General features: G+C 43.0%; 2 protein-coding genes across 4 annotated transcripts in view; both read right to left on the reverse strand.

Annotated features, from left to right (window-relative positions):
• Positions 1 to 7,764: 7,764 nt before the first annotated feature.
• Positions 7,765 to 13,179, reverse strand: LOC106570452 (uncharacterized). Of its 3 annotated transcripts, none has more exons than XR_006758983.1 (3): positions 11,570 to 13,179; positions 11,125 to 11,232; positions 7,765 to 8,485 (listed from the first exon to the last, which is right to left on the reverse strand). XR_006758983.1 is itself a non-coding variant. In XM_014142799.2 (3 exons), exons 1-3 carry the CDS (start codon positions 11,664 to 11,666, stop codon positions 9,592 to 9,594), a joined length of 936 nt encoding a protein of 311 aa, XP_013998274.1. In that variant the 5' UTR covers positions 11,667 to 13,179; the 3' UTR covers positions 9,536 to 9,591. The 3 variants fall into 3 exon arrangements, 2 of the variants coding, with proteins under 2 accessions (XP_013998274.1, XP_045550839.1); XM_014142799.2 differs by lacking the exon at positions 7,765 to 8,485 and adding an exon at positions 9,536 to 10,322; XM_045694883.1 differs by lacking the exons at positions 7,765 to 8,485; positions 11,125 to 11,232; positions 11,570 to 13,179 and adding exons at positions 9,536 to 10,322; positions 10,752 to 11,114.
• Positions 13,180 to 23,048: 9,869 nt separating this feature from the next.
• Positions 23,049 to 26,029, reverse strand: part of LOC106570446 (polypeptide N-acetylgalactosaminyltransferase 12) — a 32,941-nt gene continuing 29,960 nt past the window's right edge. The window contains exon 10 of the mRNA XM_045694884.1: positions 23,049 to 24,617. Within this exon, the coding sequence (XP_045550840.1) occupies positions 24,477 to 24,617 (141 nt within the window). The 3' untranslated portion in view covers positions 23,049 to 24,476. The remainder of the gene's footprint in view (positions 24,618 to 26,029) is intronic.

The raw sequence follows: 26,029 nt of genomic DNA on the forward strand, positions 1-26,029 counted from the left end.
AATCTTGGTTTCATCAGACCAGAGAATCTTGTTTCTCATGGTCTAAGAGTCTTTAGGTGCCTTTTGGCAACTCCAAGCGGGCTGTCATGTGCCTTTACCTGAGGAGTGGCTTCCTTCTGGCCACTCTACCATAAAGGCCTGATTGGTGGAGTGGTGCAGAGATGGTTGTCCTTCTGGAAGGTTCTCCCAACACCACAGAGGAATTCTGGAGTTCTGTCAGAGTGACCATCGGGTCCTTGGTAACCTCCCTGATCGAGGCCTTTTTCCCCCAATTGCTCAGTTTGGCCGGGTGGCCAAGAGCTGGCCAAACTGAGCAATCGGGGGGAGAAGGGCCTTGATCATTTAAGAATGATGGAGGCCATTGTGTTCTTGGGGACCTTCAATGCTGCAGACATTTTTGGGAACCCTTCCCCAGGTCTGTGCCTCAACACAATCCTGTCTCGGAGCTCTACGGAGAATTCCTTCGACCTCATGGCTTGGTTTTTGCTCTGACATGCACTGTCAACTGTGGGACCTTACATAGACAGGTGTGTGACTTTCCAAATCATGTCCAATCAATTGAATTTACCACAGGTGGACTCCAATCTACTAGTAAAAACATCTCAAGGATGATCAATGGAAACAGGATGCACATGAGCTCAATTTCGAGTCTCATAGTGAAGGGTCTGAATACTTATGTAAATAAGGTATATCTGTTGTTTGTTTTTTTTTACAAATTTGCAAAAAATTCTAAAAACCTGCATTCACTTTGTCATTATGGGGTATTGTGTGTAGATTGATGAGGGAAAATGTTAGATTTGATCCATTTTAGAATAAGGCTGTAACATAACAAAATGTGGCAAAAGTCAAGGGGTCTTTTGGTGAAGTGAGAGCCAGAGCCAATGCCTAGGCTTTAGCTCAACGGACTAACACAGTTGGGACGTTCATATGTAGGCTACTGTATGTACTGTATACCAACATTAATATCCTCATATGGCGTATACTCTAAAATGCCTTTTTCATTATGTTATTATTCCATGATGTAATATGTTAATAATGTCAGTATAAATTGGAGCAACAGAAGACATACTGCTGCCTAGATCATTGGCTATGACCACCATACACATATACACTCAGACATAATACACACAAAGACCCTCAGATATGCACACGTAGACATGACATGAGGGTCATGTGATCAGAATCTAGGATGACTCTATCATGTACCATTAACAAGAACACCGTTTGGGCTCACGGGCTAGAACCCAGTGCACGACAGCGGTAGAAAAACAAGTCACAGTACATTTCATTTTTTCAGTAGACTGAACAAGGTGCTGTGAGAAAATTCTGATTCAGAAATCGCGTAAAGAACATCCAACACAATATTTTTTGGAGGAAAATAGCTCACCAAATGAAAGTCATGAAAAATGGATGAGAAAATCAGTCATTCATTCATATTTAATGGGCAGGCTTAAGATGTATTACGCAACCAAAACCAACAACCTACGGATAGAGGAGGAGAGACATAATGAGGTGTGTGGATGGAAGTACCTGCAATATGCTGCTGATATCAGCTCTAACACAGTGGCCAATAGTGTGGTATCCAAATACTTCACTGTAACACCAATTAAACCCTGTCTCTTTTCTTACATAGAGGCAGTGATGACATACAGATACACAATCATGCACAAATATGCACATACCCACACAAACACTCTTACAGTACACACAAACACACACAGTACACACACAGTACACACACACACACCTGGTGCTCCCCTTGGTATTTCCTCTCTCAGTGTGTCATCCCATCAGGCCATTAACGGGCCCAGCCACGCATCAGGTGACTGAGTCAATCGATAAAGCACGCAGACTCTCTTCATTAGAGGCCCCACGGCTAGGCAACCTGCCACTCTGCTGCTCTGGCACACAGGGAGATGAAGCACTGTCACCCACTCTTTCTCTGTCTCTCTCTCTCTCTCTCTCACACACACACACACACACACACACACACACACACACACACACACACACACACACACACACACACACACACACACTGAAAGACTTATCAAGGTGGACAGACGGGTGCAGAAAGAGTGATTGAGAAAGTGAGAGAACAAAAACAAAACATAAGGAGAGAGAAAGAGATGGAGGAGTGGAGGAAAAACAGGATGACTCATTCAACAAAGTTGGTAAAAGAGAAAAAGATTTGGAAAACAACATGTTACATCACATTTGTCTGGTGGTGGTGAATAAGATCTGTCTGGTGGATAAGACCTGTCTGGTGGATAATACCTGTCTGGTGGATAAGATCTGTCTGGTGGATAAGACCTGTCTGGTGGATAAGATCTGTCTGGTGGATAAGACCTGTCTGGTGGATAAGACCTGTCTGGTGGATAACATCTGTCTGGTGGATAAGACCTGTCTGGTGAATAAGACCTGTCTGGTGAATAAGACCTGTCTGGTGGATAAGATCTGTCTGGTGGATAACATCTGTCTGGTGGATAATATCTGTCTGGTGGATAAGACCTGTGTGGTGGATAAGATCTGTGTGGTGGATAAGATCTGTGTGGTGGATAAGACCTGTGTGGTGGATAAGATCTGTCTGGTGGATAAGATCTGCCTGGTGGATAAGATCTGCCTGGTGGATAAGATCTCTCTGGTGGATAAGACCTGTCTGGTGAATAAGATCTGTCTGGTGAATAAGACCTGTCTGGTGAATAAGACCTGTGTGGTGGATAAGATCTGTCTGGTGGATAAGACCTGTCTGGTGAATAATAACTGTCTGGTGGATAAGATTCAGCTCACTAACAATGGAGTGGTTCATAATGCAATCCATTAAAGATGTTGATTCAGATGTGGGGGTTAAGGAAGCAGGGCAAGACATGCATCAATCTCAGGGTGTGCTAATGAATAAAGTTGTCTGTTAGTTTACAGATCTTGGACACCATAATGGCCTTACACTTCAGGCTGATGAAAGGAGAATATAAACTAGCAGCCACTCTTTCAAACAGCCAAAGCTCCCTTTTGTACTGAGCTGACTCAATGAAGGAGATTCTATAGTACATGCATAATTTCCATAGCAATACCAATTGAGTGCTAGGGCGCTTTGAAGTTTCATTAGACAACGCATTACATGATGTGATGTAACAAGTGACAGTTTACTATGCATCGTGGATTAAGGTTGGGAGTATTTCTAAAAGATAGATAGTGTTAAGCCTATACAGTAGCCTTACCTTTTAGTGATGCACGGGTTGGATATCCGCTGGGCGGGTGGGTTTAGGGTCATGAAATGCGGGCGGCATTAGTGCTTAAGCCTACTGTACGAGCGCCAAATAGCCTACATGCCAATCGCCTAATCCTTCTGGAAACGGGCAGAAAAAGTTAAGGTCATCCATGGAGGCAAAAAGGACAATGTCGGAGTTTCATTCAACAAGAGAAAAGCAGCGAAATGGAGAGTTAAAAATAAAGAGAAGGGAGGACCAGAAAAATCATGTTTGATGAAGTGGTAAAAGAGGATGATGGTTGTGTTATGTGTGATGATTGTGAGGCGCTATACAAATTCGACAGGACTGATCAGATCTGATCAGATCCTCCTCTCCACCCTCTCCGAGTTGGGCATCTCCGGCGCGGCCCACGCTTGGATTGCGTCCTACCTGACAGGTCGCTCCTACCAGGTGGCGTGGCGAGAATCTGTCTCCGCACCATGCGCTCTCACCACTGGTGTCCCCCAGGGCTCTGTTCTAGGCCCTCTCCTATTCTCGCTATACACCAAGTCACTTGGCTCTGTCATATCCTCACATGGTCTCTCCTATCATTGCTATGCAGACGACACACAATTAATCTTCTCCTTTCCCCCTTCTGATAACCAGGCGGCGAATCGCATCTCTGCATGTCTGTCAGACATATCAGTGTGGATGACGGATCACCAGCTCAAGCTGAACCTCGGCAAGACGGAGCTGCTCTTCCTCCCGGGGAAGGACTGCCCGTTCCATGATCTCGCCATCACGGTTGACAACTCCCTTGTGTCCTCCTCCCAGAGTGCTAAGAACCTTGGCGTGATCCTGGACAACACCCTGTCGTTCTCCACTAACATCAAGGCGGTGACCCGATCCTGTAGGTTCATGCTCTACAACATTCGCAGAGTACGACCCTGCCTCACACAGGAAGCGGCGCAGGTCCTAATCCAGGCACTTGTCATCTCCCGTCTGGATTACTGCAACTCGCTGTTGGCTGGGCTCCCTGCCTGTGCCATTAAACCCCTACAACTCATCCAGAACGCTGCAGCCCGTCTGGTGTTCAACCTTCCCAAGTTCTCTCACGTCACCCCGCTCCTCCGCTCTCTCCACTGGCTTCCAGTTGAAGCTCGCATCCGCTACAAGACCATGGTGATTGCCTACGGAGCTGTGAAGGGAACGGCACCTCCATACCTTCAGGCTCTGATCAGGCCCTACACCCAAACAAGGGCACTGCGTTCATCCACCACTGGCCTGCTGGCCCCCCTACCTCTGAGGAAGCACAGTTCCCGCTCAGCCCAGTCAAAACTGTTCGCTTCTCTGGCACCCCAATGGTGGAACAAGCTCCCTCACGACGCCAGGACAACGGAGTCAATCACCATCTTCCGGAGACACCTGAAACCCCACCTCTTTAAGGAATACCTAGGATAGGATAAAGTAATCCTTCTAAACCCCCCCCTTAAAAGATTTAGATGCACTATTGTAAAGTGGTTGTTCCACTGGATATCATAAGGTGAATGCACCATTTTGTAAGTCGCTCTGGATAAGAGCGTCTGCTAAATGACTTAAATGTAATGTAAATGTAATGTAATGACTGAGACTTCAAATTGGCCTAGGGCACATCAAGGGAACTGTAGCCTACTGTTCAGATGGGTTAAACGGGAACTGAAATCTGGACACTGACTGTAGCTCTGTAACCTCTCAGGTAGCCTTTATTAACTCCTGCAGAATTAAGCATTTCTTGCAGTAAAATGATACACCAAATGTAGGCTAAATGTTGACTCGGGGAATAGAAGAAATATGATTTCTTTCTTTCAGCATTTTGAGAGAATTCAAATGGAAGTTAGATACTGTCTGTAGTGGCTTGATCTTTATCAGCATCATAAAAGCTGATAGTATTTCAACCACATAAAATATGCATCCAAGCAGAACTGAAATCTATCAGAAACATGTTGGGTCGTTTTCACAGCTTTCTATTTCTTTACAACCGGTCAAACTGATGTCAATTGGACATTTTGCACAGCAAATCTTTCCTTTTTTTGTTGTTAAATTATTACATTTTACTTCAGTCCCTAAACATCTTTGCTAAGCGAAAGAACCAGAGATGACAGAGAAAACTTTACTGATGTCAACTAGATTGAAGCATTCATTTATGACATTCTGGTGAGCAAGGGTTTATTTAGTCTTCTAGGGCAACATATAATGACAGAAGGAAAGATGCATGTATCCAATTATAGCCAAGTTGACTAACAAATAGTCCAAAATGTCAGAAATTAAAGGCAGATATATATCTAAATCAGGCAAAAAAATAGCCTGCACCCCCCTGTCAAAAAATTGTCCCGCTGTCTGACTTTAGCCTACAGCGCATTTTCTATATTAACAGGTTAGGATCTGGTGCAGGTCTCAGATTTTTACTTTATCACCTATAGCGGGGCGGTTGCTAATGGGTTTTTAGCAATTGCGGTCGGGTGTGGGTGAACAAACAGCTGACCCTCGCATCACTTTTACCTAAAGAAATGAACCGCTGTGTGACAATGGCAGACATTTCACTGCTATCCCCTCATTTGGCGCCAAATTCAGATTGTAAATGTTTGCTAATATTTGTTCATGTTTCTAGCGTTCTCAAGTAGGCCTACATTTCTATTGCTAAACATGTCCTGTGGTTGTTATAGGCTACAAGCTATCACATGCAAGAAGGACTGTTTATCACTGATACATTATCAGAATTTAAAGTTGCGTTATTGCTGACCTGTACCACCAGAGCGAGCACTGGTCACTAATATATAGTTATCCAGCAGGTGCGCATGCTCAGTAACTACAACATTTTATCTATGTCGGTTTCCCCCCTAATATCTTTAGGCTTTCCATTGAATGTTTGTGATATTATGTCCTTAACTGTTCAAAATATTGATTATAGAGTGACATATTAATGTTAATTGATGAAATACCTGTTCAGGTTGCTCATTTTGAGGAGAGCTTAGGCTGGAGGGACATGTTGTCCCAGGGCTCTCTTAAACTCAGCTGTGTGAGGATTTATCTAAACTCAGTGTTATAGGTTCTCTGCCTAGTTTAAAGGCCCCAGTCCTAGTTTCAGTTATTGGCCATTTAGATTATTGTTCGTTATCTTGTAAGTCTACGCCTTTGTCAGTGTTTGTCAGCATCTTGTAAATGTCCTTTGAGCCAGCTCACCTTCTGCCCCTGTAAATAAATACCACCTTCAGAACCATTCTGTCTGACCCCCCAGGAACTCAGTAAGCCCTGGGTCATACCACCAGGACGGGCCCAGCGGGGATCCCTTCTTAGCATCCACAGGCAATTAGCACTTCCTCATCTCTGACTGTTTGTGTAAGCTTCCTGCCTTCCTCCTCTCCCACTCAGCTGAGAATGTTCCGGTGTCCCCCAGCGATGAGCCTTATCGATCACCTCCTTTGGAAAAGGTTGATACCTTGGCTACTGGCTGGGCACCGGGACCCCCTGCCCATGCCGTGCCAACCCCATGTTCATCAACACCCCCTACCTACTGCACTGAGGATATTGTTATTCCTCTCTCTCGCTCTCTCTCTCTGAGTCAGACAGGTACCTGGGCTGTAGTCGGTGACCACGCACTGTGCTTTTAAAACCCCATTGGATGTGTGTCTCTGTGGTGCCACATTGACCATTTCACAGGATGTTGTGGGAATACACTGCAGGCTCAGATGCAGGCTTGGTACAAGATATTTTTCCAAGTGGCTAGAGGATATTGTGGGTAATGTATCCATGAAATATGATAGCAACATTGCCTTTTAACACCCAGTAAAAGGAAAAATATTCTAAAGTTGCCACCATAAGCAATGTAATGACCATAGAGTGCATAGCTGCTTAAACAAACAGTTGTTTGTCATTTTATAAACTAATCATTAAATTGTGTCAGTGATGAATTATGCATGAAAAATCTTCTTACAGCTGGATAGGCCTACATCTCATATCTGAGGAAAATTAACGTTGTGCTCTCTTAAATGAGCATTATCTGAAGCTCCTCTACTTGGATGCCTGGGCTTTGAGCTTGGTTGATTCCACAGCTCCTTATCCACCCTGCCTCTGCTACAGTAGATAAGATTAATAGACTAGAATAATTAATTCCACGGTGGGCAAATTATTTTCTAAAACAAATTTTCAAATCCTGTAAGCCCAAATATGTTAATGTTGTTCAATTGAGTGACTCATACATTCAATTGAGCAGAATGAGAAACAGATGGGGAAAAAGAAAGTGTTGGCCAGGGTCTGGTATGAGGAGGGTACACGCTCACGAGACCAGAACTGTACTATTTAGCTCTGGTCAGCAGTGATGAGATTTCAATTCACACAGACAGCAACTGATCTTCTTGTGAAAAAAACCAAAACAAGTCCCACCATCCCAGAGTAAATCCTCCAGGACAGCAATTACACCTTGCCACTGAGAAATTCAATGCCAATAATCTTTCTCATTCAGTGAAACTGAGGAATCAAAAAGATGGATGCTTTTAAAGCTCTCTCTGGCAACAGGGTGACATCAGGGATGGGGTAACCGTCGATCTCATTCAGCCACTTGTGAAAGGTGCTGTTCCTTCTTATTGTCTCCACCGACTCCTGAGTCAACCTCTGGCTGGGTGTTGTCCCTTCCTCCTTCCTTCCTCCAGCTCCAGGAGCCTGAGCCCCCTGCTTCTGCCTTGTCTGCCCTCCACTCCTACCAGGGGTGGACTGGCCATCTGGCATTTCGGGCAAATGCAAGATGGGCTGGTTCACTTTTATTCTAGTGGGCCTGCCTAACTAATATTTTTTGCACAAAATGATAATTATCTGGATAATGAGCCAGTGTGCCTCCAGGGATAAAAAAAAAATGGGCCAGTGTGGGGGCCTCAAGGGAAAAGAAAATCTGGTTTGTCAGAAATGCCAGAGCTGATTTCTGGTCCCAGTCCATCTCGACTCCTACCCCCTCTAGCAAGGCCCAGGTCTGCCCTGCATGTGGGGGGACTCAGCTGTTCCTTGGCACCACTACTCACTACTCACTAGCACCCTCCCGTGGAGCTTCCTGGTGTTGTTCTGGTGGTAGACCTCCCTCAACTTCCTGGGCTCTACTTACTTGAACCGCTCATTGGCTGAAGAATGAGTTGGATATGGTGGATGTCCCTGTCCCTGAGGCCTGGGTGGGGTGTGCTTCAGGGGGATGCAAGGAAGGTGAGCAGGGGTCTGTCATACTGGTGGCTCTGCTGTCATCAAAACCTGGAGGGAGGTTGGCTATCTCATTGAGTCTGAGACAGAAAACAAGAATTGAGGAGAATGTATGTATGAAGAACCTTGATCTATAAAGACATGGCTAGGTGAACACAAATCAATGCGCCTGACTGGCCATTGCAGTTTTCAGATTTCTATTCAGTACAGCATTTGAGAGGTAGGCTAAACTCAAGAAAGCAGGCCATTGAAAACATCTAGCATTTTGAAGGCACGGAAGAAGTGCTCTAACCTCGCTAAAGAAAACTACACAAGAATGTTGTCAATGTTGTTCTGTCGGAGGAGACTCCAAATTCACAAACTACAGCAGTTGTGAGAAGAAAAAAAGCATGTTTTTTCTCTACACACCAACCTTTCACATTAAATATTTAGCACATGGAGCTGGATCATTGTTCTAATATTTTTGGGGGTTTTATATTCTCGTCTTGTATGCTCACACATGTCTCAGAGGTATGGATAAAATCCTAAGGTACTGCATGTAATGTTAATGAAGTAATCACAATTGAGTGTCTCCCTATTTTTTGCCAAAACATTTGAATAAATGTAAATCTACTACACAGGCTTGTCATTACGTGTCATCTGCTTTGGGAATCAAACATGCTTCATTTGATTGGCTTTGTCATGTCCATTGGCTTTGGGGTAAGAAGATCAGCAGACTCTAAAGTTTGGTGAGCAAGTGTGATATGTGTTCTGACTGTTCTCATCTCTCCATCACCATGGAGATGCTTCTCAAAATAAATACATGTGTGATGTCATAAACGTCATACAAGCAGTGCCTTCTACATGGAAGCATTTTCTTCCGACAGGTGGCATCATTCCTACATCATCAGTGCAGACGGAATCGTTGCACTATCTGACGTAAGACAGTGACATGGAAGATGGGCATGGAGATTTGAACCTTGGTGAATGAAAACCTCTTTTCATCTCTTAAATAAAGATAATTTCAGATGTCCTAATTTCTGAGTAAAACACATTTAACAGAGAAGAAGTAACCTACAGTACATTATGTTTGTGAATTATTATTATTTAATTTTTTTGACAAGTTAACAACACCCTGTCAGTTCTAGACAACCCAGCAACAATACTACAGTACACACATTCTCCAACCAACTCATACAAAACTGCCTCAGTGAAGTGATGCTGTCACTTCTGTCTTCTGCAGCCACTTTTGGATCATGTCTCCCTTCTTATCGCTCGTCTCAAGACCCTTCCTCCCAACGCTGTCGGTGGGCTGGGGTGCCAGAGCCAGCGAGGCCGACCCCAGGTATGTGGTGGAGGAGCTGGAGGGCTTAGGGTCGTTATCCATGGCAAGAGACTCCCTGCTCTGGCAACTCATCATGATCATGGGCCTGCGGTCCTGCATGCTCTTCAGCTTCCTGTAGAACACCCTGCAGCTGAAGCCCTCCCTCCAGCCCTGGTCAATGTGACCCAGGAGGGTCCCCAGGTAATCGTAGTACCTCAGGCAGCCTGAGCACTTGTACTTCCTCTCCCCACAGACTAGTTCTGCAGCCGTGACCTTGCGGATGAAGAGAGGATCCAGTTCGCCGCACATTGATCTCTGGGAGTCGGAGGTGTGGTGGCAGTGCATGGTCTGTGGCGGCCGGGGATGAGGGTCGGCACCAGTCGAGTTGTTGGACCCTACCGGGATTGGAGTGGCTGGGTTGAGGGAGTAGCTGTGGACCATGACGTCGTAGTGGAGGTGGTGGTCGGAGGGGCTGCTGGCGGGGTGCTGGCCGTGGCCCGAGCTGGTGGTGCCCAGCCTGGACAGGAGGTCTGAGATGCTGGGGTTAAGTCTGGAGGGGGTTGTCTCTATGGTCTTTGACTGCACCTTCAGGCAGTCTGTGAGACTATCACAACCTGTACAGACAGCATGCACTTTTCAATTCCAAGGTTTCATTATGGGTCTAAAATGTATTCAGTGATGTACTCAGTGAAAATAAAAAAAACATGACTGCATGGCCACTAAAAGTCAGTCTAAATGGAAATAAATTGAGTGTTTTGAGGGGTGGAAGTGAGTGAAAAATGTCACTACTTTGTTCCACAGCTAGAGGTGGGAAATGCGTTCGATGCACTACAGTTCACTAAGATATGATGGCCTTCATCAAGCCAACAGCATCTAATGGATAAATCCTTTGAGTCTATCTGTACTTTTACCAAGATTGATTCTGCTCAATCACCAGCTTCCCTTTATAAATGTCATCAAGGTCATCCTATCATCTGATAAACACTTTTATATGTTGACATTTCATCATGTCACATAATTAGTGGCATAAAAAGTTAACATACCGGATGATTCTTCTACAATATTTGTCTTTTTTTCCTTAGTCCTTCTCAGAGCATCCATGCTTATGATCATTTAGGTTATCATACCTACAGTGTTTCAACAGCTATTTTGAGCAGATAACACCCTTGTGGTTTTCTCTGTTCTCTGAGTAACCATCATGTTTCATCACAGGCCAGAACAGTGACGTCACAAAGGGAACTCTGACTGAGCATTTCACTGTGATGAACATGTTTGATAAACCAGCTAAAATTAGAGTAATATTGAGTATCAGAACAAGCATTATTTTTCCAGAGGTAATTTATCTATCACAATAATTACAGTAGCTACAATATGTAGGCTACATCTGTTGTGGGTAACAATGCCAATATCATTTACCTCTCTCTGCAGCCCTAGTGTTATCAGCAAAGTCATCTGTGGGATCATTCTTTGGAGAGTCAAGTTTCCTATAGTGTCCCCTCATATGATACCTGGAGATATCCAACTCTAGTCAGACAGAGAAGGATGCAAAGACATTACTGAAACACTGAGTGGCCATGATAAAATAAATGTAAGTGAACGTACTACATTTAAATAAGTAAGGCTACATATTAAAACAAACAATAAAGAGAGAAATATTATTTAAAATCTTATATTGAGAGATGGGGGAGTATTGAGGGCAAATTGAGAGCATAATGCAGGTGTATTCAGGGCCAGATAAATAGCAAGCTAACATTAGCTCCGATAGTAATTTGTTTTTATTAGCAAGAGTTCACTGTACCCATAAATGTTTTCATAAACAAAACATCCCACTCAGCTATCAGATTCATGACTGTAAATGTACCTTGAATCTTCTTCACAAGAAAGTCCATTCGATTTCCCCCGTCTACAATTTTGTGTACAATTCTGTTTAGAGTTCTTGAAGTACTAAAATGTTGCATGCTTCAAATACTTTGTTTCATTGTTTCCTTGTTCCCTGGGAAACCAGAATTATATGAGATCAGAGGGTTCCATTCAGAGAAGAGATACAAATTAGGGATTAATATCGGTAACCGGGATCCGGGACTGTCCCGTGACCACTATTCACAATTCCCACATTTTTTTAAATAAAAAAGACCTGGGAAATTATGACATTTTAAGCCAATGTCGCACTAACGCAATTCAAAGAAATACACAACATGAGCAGCAGTAGATTGGCAAAAAAAAATTATATCACATTATACAAACTGGTGGTTGCATAGTAGCCTTTAGCCTAGCGTATTTACTTCACACAAAGTCGCCGTAAATTCAAACCACATGCATAATTGACACTGCCAGACTGCACACGAGACCCGAATTGCAGTTTAGAGTTCTCATCAGAAGCAGAACTTGAAATTAATTTCTGGTCAGACCCAAGCCTGGTGAGCTGAAATTAAATGAAAGAATAGCGCGGCGGAGGCAAGTGGCAGCGGAGACGAGGAAACAACCATTGGACAGTAGTAAGATGGCGCTGACAGATATGGCAGCTCTGCTTCTAGCTCCTAAGAAACTTTGCAGTATTTTGTTTTTTGGTGTGTTATTTCTTACATTATTAGCCCTGATTTTTTTTGTGTTATTACACACAGCCGGAAATAACATTTTGGACATCAGAGCACTGGTAACTCACCAGCATTACGACCAGAATTGGACCTTTTGTTTGTACCCCCCCAGGGCAATTTAACTTATTCCAGAGGCTGCTCCAAAACACCACCGGCGGAGAAGAGGTATGCGGAGTGGACTTCTAGTCCGAATCAGGAGGCGTGCACTCCATCCACCGCTTCTGAGTATATTACTGGCTAATGTTCAGTCTCTGGGTAATAAAGTAGACGAGCTCAGGGCGAGGATCTCCTTCCAGAGAGGCATCAGGGATTGTAACATACTCTGTTTCACGGAAACATGGCTCTCTCGGGATATACTGTCCCTGTCCATACAGCCAGCTGTGTTCTCAGTACATCGCGCAGACAGGAATAAAGAACTCTCTGTGAAAAAGAAAGGTGGGGGTGTATGTTTCATGATTAACTACTCATGGTGTGATTGTGATAACATACAGAAACTCAAGTCCTTTAGTTCACCCGACCAAGAATACCTCATAATGAAATGCCCACCATATTACCTCCCAAGAGAATTTTCTTCAGTTATAGTCACAGCCAAGTATACTCCCCCTCAAGCCGATACCACGATGGCCCTCAAAGAACTACACTGGACTTCATGCAAACTGGAAACCACATATCCCGAGGACACATTTATTGTAGCTGGGGATGAAAAAAAAATGAATCTGAGGAAAAGGCTACTGAAGTTCTACCAACACATTGACTGTAGTACTCACGCTGGGAAAACATTGGACCACTGCTACTCAACTTTTAGATATGCCTACAAGACCCTCCCCCGCTCTCCCTTCGGCAAATCTGATCCCGACTCAATTATATCCCTTCCTATAGGCAGAAACTCATACAGGAAGCGCCCGTGCTAAGGTCTATTCAACACTGGTCTAACCAATCGGAATCCATGCTTCAAGATTGTTTTGATCACGCGGACTGGGATATGGTCCGGGTAGTCTCTGAGAATAACATTGAAGAATAAACGGATACGGTGACTGAGTTCATCAGGAAGTGCATAGGAGATGTTGTACACACTGTGACTATTAACCTGTTATTTACATTTTTACATTACATTTAAGTCATTTAGCAGACGCTCTTATCCAGAGCGACTTACAAATTGGTGCATTCACCTTATGATATCCAGTGGAACAACCACTTTACAATAGTGCATCTAAATCTTTTAAGGGGGGGGGTTAGAAGGATTACTTTATCCTATCCTAGGTATTCCTTAAAGAGGTGGGGTTTCAGGTGTCTCCGGAAGGTGGTGATTGACTCCACTGTCCTGGCGTCGTGAGGGAGCTTGTTCCACCATTGGTGTGCCAGAGCAGCGAACAGTTATGGCTAGGGGGCAGTATTTTCTCGGCCGGATAAAAAAACGTACCCGATTTAATCTGATTATTACTCCTGCCCAGAAACTAGAATATGCATATAATTATTAGCTTTGGATAGAAAACACTCCAAACTGTTTGAATGGTGTCTGTGAGTATAACAGAACTCATTTGGCAGGCCAAAACCTGAGAAGATTCCATGCAGGAAGTGCCCTGTCTGACAATTTCTTGGCCTTCTTGATTATCTCTATCCAATACAGGGGATCTCTGCTGTTACGTGACACTTCCTACGGCTCCCATGGGCTCTCAGAAGGCGGCAAAAAGCTGAATCGTGGCTTTGCAGGCTCTGGCTGAAAAACATTAGCGCGTTTGGATAGTGGCCAGTCACAGTAGTATGAAACTGAGGCGCGTGCACGAGTCGACTCCATTGTTTATTTTTCTCTCTCTTTGAACGAAAACCACCACTCCCGGTCGGAATATTATCGCTTTTTTACGAGAAAAATGGCATAAAAATTGATTTTAAACAGCGGTTGACATGCTTTGAAGTACGGTAATGGAATATTTAGAATTTTTTTGTCAAGAAATGCGTCGTGCGCGTGACGCTTATTTACACTTCGGATAGTGTCTTGAACGCACGAACAAAACGCCGCTATTTGGATATAACTATGGATTATTTTGAACCAAACCAACATTTGTTATTGAAGTAGCAGTCCTGGGAGTGCATTCTGACGAAGAACACCAAAGGTAATCAAACTTTTCTAATAGTAAATCCGAGTTTGGTGAAGGCTAAACTTGCTGGGTGTCTAAATAGCTAGCCCTGTGATGCCGGGCTATGTACTCAGAATATTGCAAAATGTGCTTTCACCGAAAAGCTATTTTAAAATCGGACACCTCGATTGCACAAAGGAGTTCTGTATCTATAATTCTTAAAATAATTGTTATGTTTTTTGTGAACGTTTATCGTGAGTAATTTAGTAAATTCACCGGAAGTGTTCGGTGGGAATGCTAGTTCTGAACGTCACATGCTAATGTAAAAAGCTGGTTTTTGATATAAATATGAACTTGATTGAACAAAACATGCATGTATTGTATAACATAATGTCCTAGGAGTGTCATCTGATGAAGATCATCAAAGGTTAGTGCTGCATTTAGCTGTGATTTTGTTTTTTGTGACATTATATGCTAGCTTGAAAAATGGGTGTCTGATTATTTCTGGCTGGGTACTCCGCTGACATAATCTAATGTTTTGCTTTTGCTGTAAAGCCTTTTTGAAATCGGACAGTGTGGTTAGATAAAGGAGAGTCTTGTCTTTAAAATGCTGTAAAATAGTCATATGTTGGAAAAATTGAAGTTTTTGTATTTTTGAGGAATTTGTAATTCGCGCCACGCCTATCATTGGATATTGGAGCAGGTGTTCCGCTAGCGGAACGTCTAGATGTAAGAGGTTAAAACCTACCCAAACCAGAAACTGTGGACAGATGGCAGCATTCGCACAAAACTGAAAGCACGAACCACCGCATTGAACCATGACAAGGTGACTGGGAATATGGCCAAATACAAACAGTGTAGTTATTGCCTCCGTAAGGCAATAAAACAGGCAAAACGTCAGTACAGAGACAAAGTGGAGTCGCAATTCAATGGCTCAGACATGAGACCTATGTGCCAGGGTCTACAGACAATCACGGACTACAAAGGAAAAACCAGCCACGTCACAGACACCGATGTCTTGCTTCCGGGCAAGCTAAACGCCTTCTTCCCCCGCTTTGAGGATAACACAGTGCCACCGACGCGTCCCTCTACCAAGGACGGTGGGCTCTCCTTCTCAGTGGCCGACTTGAGTAAAACATTTAAACGTGTCAACCCTTGCAAGGATGCCGGCACAGACGGCATCCCTATCCGCGTCCTCAGAACATGCGCAGACCAGCTGTTTACGGACATATTCAATCTCTCCCTATCCCAGTCTGCTGTCCCCACTTGCTTCAAGATGTCCACCATTGTTCCGGTACCAAGGAAAGCAAAGGTAACTGAACTAACTGACTATTGCCCCGTAGCACTCACTTCTGTCATCATGAAGTGCTTTGAGAGGCTAGTTAAGGATCATATCACCTCTACCTTACCTGACTCCCTAGACCCACTTCAATTTGCTTACCCTCCAAGCTCATCGTTAAGCTCGGGGCCCTGGGTCTGAACCCCTCCCTGTGCAACTGGGTCCTGGACTTCCTGACAGGCCGCCCCTAGTTGGTGAAGGTAGGAAACAACACCTCCACTTTGCTGATCCTCAACAAAGGGGCCCCACAAAGGTGGTTGCTCAGCCCCGTTGTACTCCCTGTTCACCCATGACTGCGTGGCCACGCACGCCTCCAACTCAATCATCAAGTTTGCAGACAACTCAACAGTAGTACCTCAGGGGTGTGTACTTAGTCCCCTCCTGTATTCCCTGTTCACTCACGACTGCGTGGTCAAACACGACTCCAACACATCATTAAGTTTGCTGACGACACAACAGTGGTAGGCCTGATCACCGACAACGATGAGACAGCCTATAGGGAGGAGGTCAGAGAACTGGCGGTGTGGTGCCAGGACAACAATCTCTCCCTCAATGTGAGCAAGACAAAAGAGCTGATCATGGACTACAGGAAAAGGCGCGCCGAATAGGCTCCCATTAACATTGACGGGGCTGTAGTGGAGCGGGTCGAGAGTTTCAAGGTCCTTGGTGTCCACATCACCAACAAACTATTATGGTCCAAAAACATACCAAGACAGTTGTGAAGAAGGCACAAAACCTTTTCCCCCTCAGGAGACTGAAAAGATTTGGCATGGGTCCCCAGATTCTCAAAAGGTTCTATAGCTGCACCATCAAGAGCATCCTGACCGGTTGCATCACCGCCTGGTATGGCAATTGCTCGGCATCTGACCGTAAGGCGCTTCAGAGGGTAGTGCGAATGGCCCAGTACATCACTGGGGCCATGCTTCCTGCCAGCTTCCTGCCATGTCATAGGAAAGCCCATAAAAGTGTCAGAGACTCCAGTCACCCAAGTTATAGACTGTTTTCTCTGCTACCGCACGGCAAGCGGCACCGGAGCGCCAAGTCTAGGACCAAAAGGCTCCTCAACAGCTTCTACCCCCAAGCCATAAGACTGCCGAACAATTCATAAAATCGCCACCGGTCAATTTACATTGACACCCCCCCTTTTGTACACTGCTGCTACTCGCTGTTTGTTTGTTACCTATATATAGTCACTTCGCCCCCACTTACATGTACAGATTACCTCGACTAGCCTGTACCCCCGCACACTGACTCGGTACCGGTGCCCCCAGTATATAGCCTCGTTATGTTATTCTTATTGTGTTACTTTTTATTATTACTTTTTATTTTAGTCTACTTGGTAAATATTTTCTTCTTCTTGAACTGCACTGTTGGTTATGGGCTTGTAAGTAAGCATTTCACTGTAAAGTCTACACTTGTTGTACTCGGCACATGTGACAAATAAAGTTTGATTAGATTTGATTTGAACTGCACAGCCCGCAACTGCAGGGCTCTCCAGAGGGTGGTGCGGTCTGCCCAATGCATCACCAGGGTCAAACAACCTGCCCTCCAGGACACCTACAACACCCGATGTCACAGGAAGGCCAAAAAGATCATCAAGGACAACAACCACCCGAGCCACGGCCTGTTCACCCCGCTATCATCCAGAAGGCGAGGTCAGTACAGGTGCATCAAAGCTGGGACTGAGAGACTGAAAAACAGCTTCTATCTCAAGGCCTTCAGACTGTTAAATAGCCATCACTAGCCGGCTTCCACCCCGTTACGCAAGCCTGCACCTTAGAGGCTGCTGCCCTATATACATAGACTTGGAATCACTGGCCACTTCAATATTGTAACACTAGGCACTTTAATAATGTTTACATACCGCTTTACTCATCTAATATGTATATACTGTATTCTATTCTACTGTATTTTAGTCAATGCCACTCCAACATTGCTCAATCTAATATTTATATATTTCTTAATTCCATTATTTTACTTTTAGATCAAGCATTTCGCTACACCTGCAATAACGTCTGCTAAATATTTGTACGTAGTTTCCTTCAGTGTTTCTGTGAGAGGAGAGACAGGAAACACAGCTCTAACTCTAAGGTTCTAATCCCCTTCCTTTCCGCTCACCGCCCCAGAGAGCCAGCCTAGGCAGATGACACCACACAAAGGAGGCCCACGCAGGCACCCTATGAAATATCAAACAGCGGAGCTTCATGAATGAGTAATTGAGGAAGACTGCAGGGCATTGCTGAGGCACAGGGGGAACAGAGGGACTTGGCGTGAGCTTGACATTTTGCCATCTCACACAGCAGCTGGTGTTAAAACCAATCAGATATGGTTTGAACAGAACGAACAGAACTCTCACTTATTCTCACTCCATCTCGGAAAGAGGACGACAGGAATGGATCCACCAGCATCAGTGTATTTTACTATCACTGGGGCGCAAGAGTCATATATGGCAAAGGGAACAAGCATGAAAAATATAAATGATATGTGTAGTTACTAAAATAAAATATGAAGTGTTTTTTTATGGAGAGACGTTTTTGAAAGGTACAGTGCTAGAGAATACCTGCATGTGTGTCGGCCCACAGCAGAGTACAATACTGTACTGGTATGGTATGGGGAAAGACTTCAGGTGTTTGATGTATGTGCTTTGAAGTAAAGACATATCAACCAAGAATACAGTTTTACCTTGTATTATTATTCAGACATTACACATTTGAGTTAAGGAATAGAAAATGGTACCTTAATATGAACACCAACTCTGAGTGTCATCAAATCTACTCCAGTTAACAAACAGTTAAAAAAAAAATAATAATAATAATAAATATATATATATATATATATATATATATATATATATATATATATATATATATATATATATATATATATATATATATATATATATATAAATAAATCCTTCATTTTCTGATGATGGTTAAGGCCACTTGGAATGATGAACAGCATAAAAAAACATGGAATTGGATCCAGCATATTGATTGACCAATCTCTTTACAAGTGAAGTATTTCCCAGTATTCTTTCAACTTGGATTGGGACAAAATCTTAACAGTCTTAAAATGTGAAAATCAAGTAAATATACAGTACCAGTCAAACGCTTGGACACAGCTACTCATTCAAGGGTTTTCCTTTATTTTTACTATTTTCTACATTGTAAAATAATAGTGAAGACATCAAAATTATGAAATAACACATATTGAATGATATAGTAACCAAAAAAGTGTTAAACAAATCAAAATATATTTGAGATTCTTCAAAGTAGCCACCCTTTGCCTTGATGACAGCTTTGCACGCTCTTGGCATTCTTTCAACCAGCTTCATGTGGTAGTCACCTGGAATGCATTTCAATTAACCTCTTACGACACCAATCGCATAGGGGCAGTATTGTCACTTTCGGATGAAATACGTGCCCATATTAAACTGCCTCCTACTCAAACTCAGAAGCTAGGATATGCATATTATTAGTAGATTTGGATAGAAAACACTCTGAAGTTTCTAAAACTGTTTGAATGATGATTGTGAGTATAAGAGAACTCATATGGCAGGCAAAAACATGAGAATAATCCTACCAGGAAGTGGAAATCTGATGCGTGGAATCTTTCCAAGTCATTGCCTATCTAACACACAGTGACTAAGGATTCATTTAGCACTTTCTAAGGCTTCCACTAGTTGTCAACAGTCTTTAGAACCTTGTTTCAGCCTTTTGCAGTGAACAGAGAGCGAACAAGAAGGCTGGGAAGTTGTTGACTCAGGGAAGGACATCAGTTCATTGGCGCGTATTCACGTGAGGAGGTAGCTGTGTTCCATAACGTTTTTCTTGACATTGGAATCGTCCGGTTGGAATATTATTGAAGTTTGACGTTAAAAAGGCCCTAAAGATTGATGCTTTACAACGTTTGACATGTTAAAACGAACGTAAATATTACTTTTTTTACTTTTCGTCGTGACATTTTCCACGCGCTTCCTACATTTGGAGTAGCTAACTGAACGCGCAAACAACAAGGAGTTATTTGGACATAAATTATGGACTTTATTGAACAATACAACATTTATTGTGGACCTGGAATCCCTGGAAGTGCCTTCTGATGAAGTTCATCAAAGGTAAGTGAATATTTCTAATGCTATTTATGATTTTAGATGACTCCAAAATGGCGGGTATCTGTATCGCCTAGTGTATTTTTCTGAGCGCACTACTCAGATTATTGCAAAGTGTGCTTTCCCCGTGAAGCTTTTTTGAAATCTGTCACAGTGGTTGCATAAAGGAGATGTTCATCTATAATTCTTATCAACGTTTATGATGAGTATTTTTGTAAATTGTTGTGCTTTTCCGAACGTCACGCGCCAATGTAAAATGCTGTTTTTGGATATAAATATTAACTTTATCGAACAAAAAATGCATGTATTGTGTAACATGATGTCCTAGGAGTGTCATCTGATGAAGATTGTCAAAGGTTAGTGCTTCATTTAGCTGTGTTTTGGGTTTTTGTGATGCATCTAGTTGCTTGGAAAATGGCTGTGTGATTATTTTTGTCTATGTACTCTCCTAACATAATCTAATGTTTTGCTTTCGCGGGAAAGCCTTTTTGAAATCGGACATCGTGGTTCGATTCAGGAGAAGTGTATCTTTAAAATGGTGTAAAATAGTCGTATGTTTGAGAAATTGAAATTATTAGATTTGTGGATTTGAATTTGGCGCTCTGATTTTTCACTGGCTATTGTCAAACTCAATCCCGCTAACAGGATTGGTGTCGTATGAAGTTTTAACAGGTGTGCCTTGTTAAAAGTTAATTTGTGGAATTTCTTTCCTTCTAATGTGTTTGAGCCAATCAGCTGTGTTGTGACAAGGTAGGGGTGATATACAGAAGATAGCCCTATTTGGTAAAATACCAAGGCCATATTATGGCACGAACAGATCAAATAAACAAAGAGAAACAACAAGTCAATCATTACTTTTTTTTTACCTTCATTTAACTAGGCAAGTCAGTTAAGAACAAATTCTTATTTTCAATGACAGCCTAGGAACAGTGGGTTAACTGCCTTGTTCAGGGGCAGAACAACAGAAACCTGAACAAGTTTCTTCAAGTACCTTGTCAGTTCGGGCATTTGAACTTGTAACCTTTCGGTTACTAATCCAACGCTCTAACCACTAGGCTATGCTGCCACGCCTTTAAGACATGAAGGTCAGTCAATACAAAAAATGTCAAGAACTTTGTGAAAGTTTCTTCAAGTGCAGTCACAAAAACCATCAAGTGCTATGATGAAACTGGCTTACCTGTGGACAGCCACAGGAAAGGAGTTACCTCTGCTGCAAAGGATAAGTTCAATAGCGTTAACTGCACCTCAGTTTCCAGCCCAAATAAATGCTTCACAGAGTTCAAGTAACAGACACATCTCAACATCAACTGTTCAGAGGAGTCTGTGAATCAGGCCTTCATGGTTGAATACCTGTAAAGAAATCACTACTAAAGAACACCAATAAGAAGAAGAGACTTGCTTGGGCCAAGAAACATGAGCAATAAACATTAGAATGGTGGAAATCTGTCCAGAGTAGGTGAACGGATGATCTGCGCATGTGTGGTTCCCAACGTGAAGCATGGAAAAGGAGGTGTGATGGTGTGGGGGTGCTTTGCTGGTAACACTGTCTGTGATTTATTTAGAATTCAAGGCAAACTTAGCCAGCATGGCTATCACAGTATTCTGCAGTGATACGCCATCCCATCTGGTTTGCGCTTAGTGGGACTATCATTTGTTTTTCAACAGGACAATGACCCAAAACACACCTCCAGGCTGTGTAAGGGCTATTTGACCAAGAAGGCGAGTGATGGAGTCCTGCATCAGATGACCTGGCCTCCACAATCACCCAACCTCAACTCAATTAAGATGGTTTGGGATGAGTTGGACCTCAGAGTGAAGGAAAAGCAGCCAACAAGTGCTCAGCATATGTGGGAACTTCTTCAAGACAGTTGGAAAAGCATTCCAGGTGACTACCTCATGAAGCTGGTTGAGAGAATGCCAAGAATGTGCAAAGCTGTCATCAAGGCAAAGGGTGGCTACGTTGAAAAATCTCAAAAATAAAATATATTTTCATTTGTTTAACACTTTTTTGGTTAATACATGATCCATGTGTTATTTCATAGTTGTGATGTCTTCCCTATTATTCTACAATGTAGAAAATATTAAAAATAAAGAAAAACCCTTGAATGAGTAGGTGTGTCCAAACTTTTGACTTGTACTGTACATGTCATTGAACACTGAAGAGAAACAAAACAGAATTGCATAGTGCATATATAGTATGTGAAAGAACAGAGGTTGTGTCCCCTATCAGCCCTGATCAAAAGTAATGTACAACATAGAGAATAGGGAGTCATGTGGGAGGCATCCAAAGTACTGTGTCCCATACAGACAGAGAACATCTGGACAGCTTGCAGAACATCCCACTTTATGACATACGATGATAGAGAAGCGCCGCCCTATTCTATGACGTGTCAGAAAGATACTGTGTGTCACCGCCGTGTACCCAACAGCCACCAAAAAGGCAACGACTATGTGACCACACATCCACACTACTAGGCTAAATAGGGATCAATACATCCACAATTGGTCACAACCTCCTTGCATAAGATATCAATCTTTCATACCCGTAGGCTATATCTTCTGACGACATTTGCACTATAACTGTAGGAAATAAGTGGTATATTTTGTCCTTAAATCTCTTTTGATATCTCTTTTTGCATCAGGTAAGGGAGTTTTTCAGGGTAAAATGGCCCAGTTGATGGCCAAAAGGAACGTTTCTTATTCATTGCCAACAATCGCTGTGGATCTTTTGGATCTTTTTACTAATTTCTCAATTAATAACAATATTAATCCTTTTTGACATTAACAATGATTCATAAGTAAGTAAACAAACTGAGTAAATATATAATTTGAAATAAACATGAATGTAATGAAATTAACAGACACAGTATATATATATATATACATATACATATATGTGTGTGTGTGTGTGTGTGTGTGTGTGTGTGTGTGTGTGTGTATTTAGTTTTGTGTCATTCCACCAATTCGGCACCTTTTGATTTCACCTAAAGAGCACATGTTCAACTTCATAAAACACACTTTTTCCCATCTTAAGAGGTGAAATTAAAAATGACTATAGTAAGTGCCTATTCAGTGGCAAATAAAGTAACAGGGTTGACCGTAACAAGGTTAACGATTTCTTCTTAAATCACCATCAATCCTGCTGTGACAGGGGGAATGAAAGCTTGTTCTGTGCAACAGGGAGTGACAATTGAATGCAAGCTTAAAAAAAAAAAAAAAAGATCTATGGGCAACAGGGTTGACATTTTATAATCGACCCACTCAGTTTTCCACCACAAAACACTAGAAAATGGCCAAAAAGTGTACAACCAGCTTTTTACTCTATGATTTTACAATTAGATGATCAAAAAAGGTAATAGTCTCACCGTATTTCACCATATTAAAACAAGAGTTCTGTTCACAAAACAGGGTTGACCTTACAATGAGGGACAGACGTAAATGAACCATGCACACACGTCACTGAGCTGAGAACAGATTGGTTGGAGTGGGAAAAAGATCAGCACACAAGATGGAAGCTTTGGCGCCCTCTAGAGGTTGAGTCTGAGATATCCAGCTGCAATGTAATGCAAGTACATACTGTCACTGTCAAGAACACTGCAATGACAAAAACATCAACTACCAGGGGCAAAGTGGTCCTGGGTTCAAGAAAAGGAGAGATGGAAAACGATGAAAGTGAGAATAAAAACCACTAGTGGATTTCAGTCAGATGAACAGATCGGTGGTATGAACCATGGTGCACCCATAGAGATAGACAGAGGATTCGTCTTTGTATCTGTGCCATTATAGCTTCTGGGTGGGGGGGTGCCATTAAGGCAATCTCCATTTTGAAGTAGTACATTTCCTTCTTAACTATTTGCTGTTCCCTCCTGATGACATGAATCCAACAGGGTCACCAGGAGGGAACAGCCAATGAAGTTGGAAGTCCCACCCAGTTGACTGCATTAAAATGGTGGAAGCCCTCAATGGTGTTGCCCATGCAAATACAACCTTTTGGGGCCTCTATCATTCTCTATGGGTGTACCCCTCATCCTCAAATGGGTGTTACCCCATTAAAGTGAGTGGACACAGCCCTTAACCAATGAAAAAGAAGAAAAAACTTACTGTACTGTAAATCACTGTGGATAAGAGCGTCTGCTAAATTACTTAAATGTAAATAACAGCATGAACAATTGCAACGGTTGTCATTAAATCCCACACTATACACTGGATGTAAAATTGTGTTTGAAAACCCATACAATGTTAAAAAAATGTAATAAAAAGATTGGAGAAGCAGATATGTGGTATGTGTTAATTATCAAATATCAAACGTTGTCGAGCAAGCACACGGTTGTGCATAGATCCAGGAGGTAAGATAGCGGTTCCTCCTTTGCCTGACTTGGGTAATATTCATTAGAGCACAATGATTCAAAACAGTGTGCAACAGAAAAACAAAAACAAGTGATTCCAATTGCACTAATTCAATTAGTACCTCCCTGTTTCGGCAAGTTTTTTTTCTGTTTAGTTCCTATTAAATACAACCCAGGCTATCTCCACAGCATAGGGACTGGACCTGAGTATGGGTCTTGGGGCCTCCGGCCCTCTCCCTCAACTACAGGATAGGGGTTTGGTTGGCCCTCCACCTCAGTGTTAGAGATTTCGTCTGGCTCGCTCCACTATGCCACCCTCTCCTCAAAGAACCACTTCTGGTTGGCGTGGTCTGAGCAGGGCCGCAGGGCAGGGGCACGGCTGCCGTCGTCCGTCTTGTCCACGGCCTGGACACACTTCTGGGTCATCATGTGGTAGAGGGTGCCGTCCTATTGGAGAAGAGTTATTTATAACATGTCACCTTTACTCATACAGGTTATTGAAATACAATCTCTTTTACAAGACAGACCAAATGGACCACTAGTATAGAGTAGTCCTTCAGGCCTGTTACCTAATGCTGGTCTTCATCCTTGCCTTCTAACCAGCTAATATCTACCTGAGCAACCAAGTGTGTGGACTCAATGATAAATGAGCGCCAAAGGGATATTAACAGCAGTAGGACTGCATACAGCCCTGGAGGAGTGGAGTTGTGAACCACTGGTGTGTTGACTACATCCAGGAACACAAGAGACTACAGACATTACAGAGAGGGGAGAAGTGCAGTGTGAATACAGCAATATCACAGTACACTGAAATCATCATGTTTGAATATGGAGAGGGCCAAGAAATTGTCACCCCACCTTCTGTCGCTTGCTCTCTCTCCCTCCCTCTCTTCCTCCTTCCATCCATCTCTTCCTTCCATCCTCCCTCCCCCTCTCCATTTCCATTTAGATAGAATGCTTTAGCTCCAGCTATTAAGATGGCTAAACTGAACACATATACTAAACAACCAAGTATGCACACCCAGACAATAGGCTACCTCAATGTTCTATGATCCATTGTGTACAAACTGCTACATCAAAGCTATCCAAAATACATGATTAGATTATGTGACTTCTACTCCATAGAAAGAATATGGGGATGTGATTTACTAAAGTGATACCCGGATGATTCTGTATCTGAGGGGAGTTGGAGTCTGTGGAGGCTAAGGCACTGGTGGGTGAGAGAGAGAGAGAGAGAGAGAGAGAGAGACATTTTATGAGAATGCTGAGAGAGAGCACTGACAGAGTGTGAAAAGTTGAGAACTGTGAAGGAGAGAGAGAACGTGAGAGATGAGAGCTGAGAGGGGAGGGCTTAATGTCAGTGTTTGTCAAAGATTTCCTTTGAGCATGCTCTGAAGGCCTCGAGGCCGCTCCGACAAGAAACTCAACGTCACACACACAGAACACAAGAGTGATTAGTGAAAACCAACATTTAGCTACACACTTACTGTATAGGTCCATGTGTGTTCCTCTGGGTGTTCCCCTCCGCACTCCACTCTCTTTTCTCTACCCTCTTCAGAGGATGGTGGTGGGCGGAGATATAGGAGGACTGGTTCATTGTAATGGCTGAATGGAATGGTATCAAACACATAAAACATATGGTTTCCATGTGTTTGATACCCTTACATTGATTCCATTACAATGAGCCTGTCCTCGTATATCTCAGCCCACGAGCCACCACTGGCCCTCTTTCTAAGCCACCCTTTTTCTCTCTGGCCCACAGTCTCACACTATCCCCCACCTTCTTTCTGTTACCAAAACCTCCCCTATTCCCAACCCTCCCCCAAACCACTTCCTCTGCTCCCTGTTTTCCTGTCCCA

The sequence above is a fragment of the Salmo salar genome, chromosome ssa14, assembly GCF_905237065.1.
Source record: "Salmo salar chromosome ssa14, Ssal_v3.1, whole genome shotgun sequence".
Classification (NCBI taxonomy): Eukaryota; Metazoa; Chordata; class Actinopteri; order Salmoniformes; family Salmonidae; genus Salmo; species Salmo salar.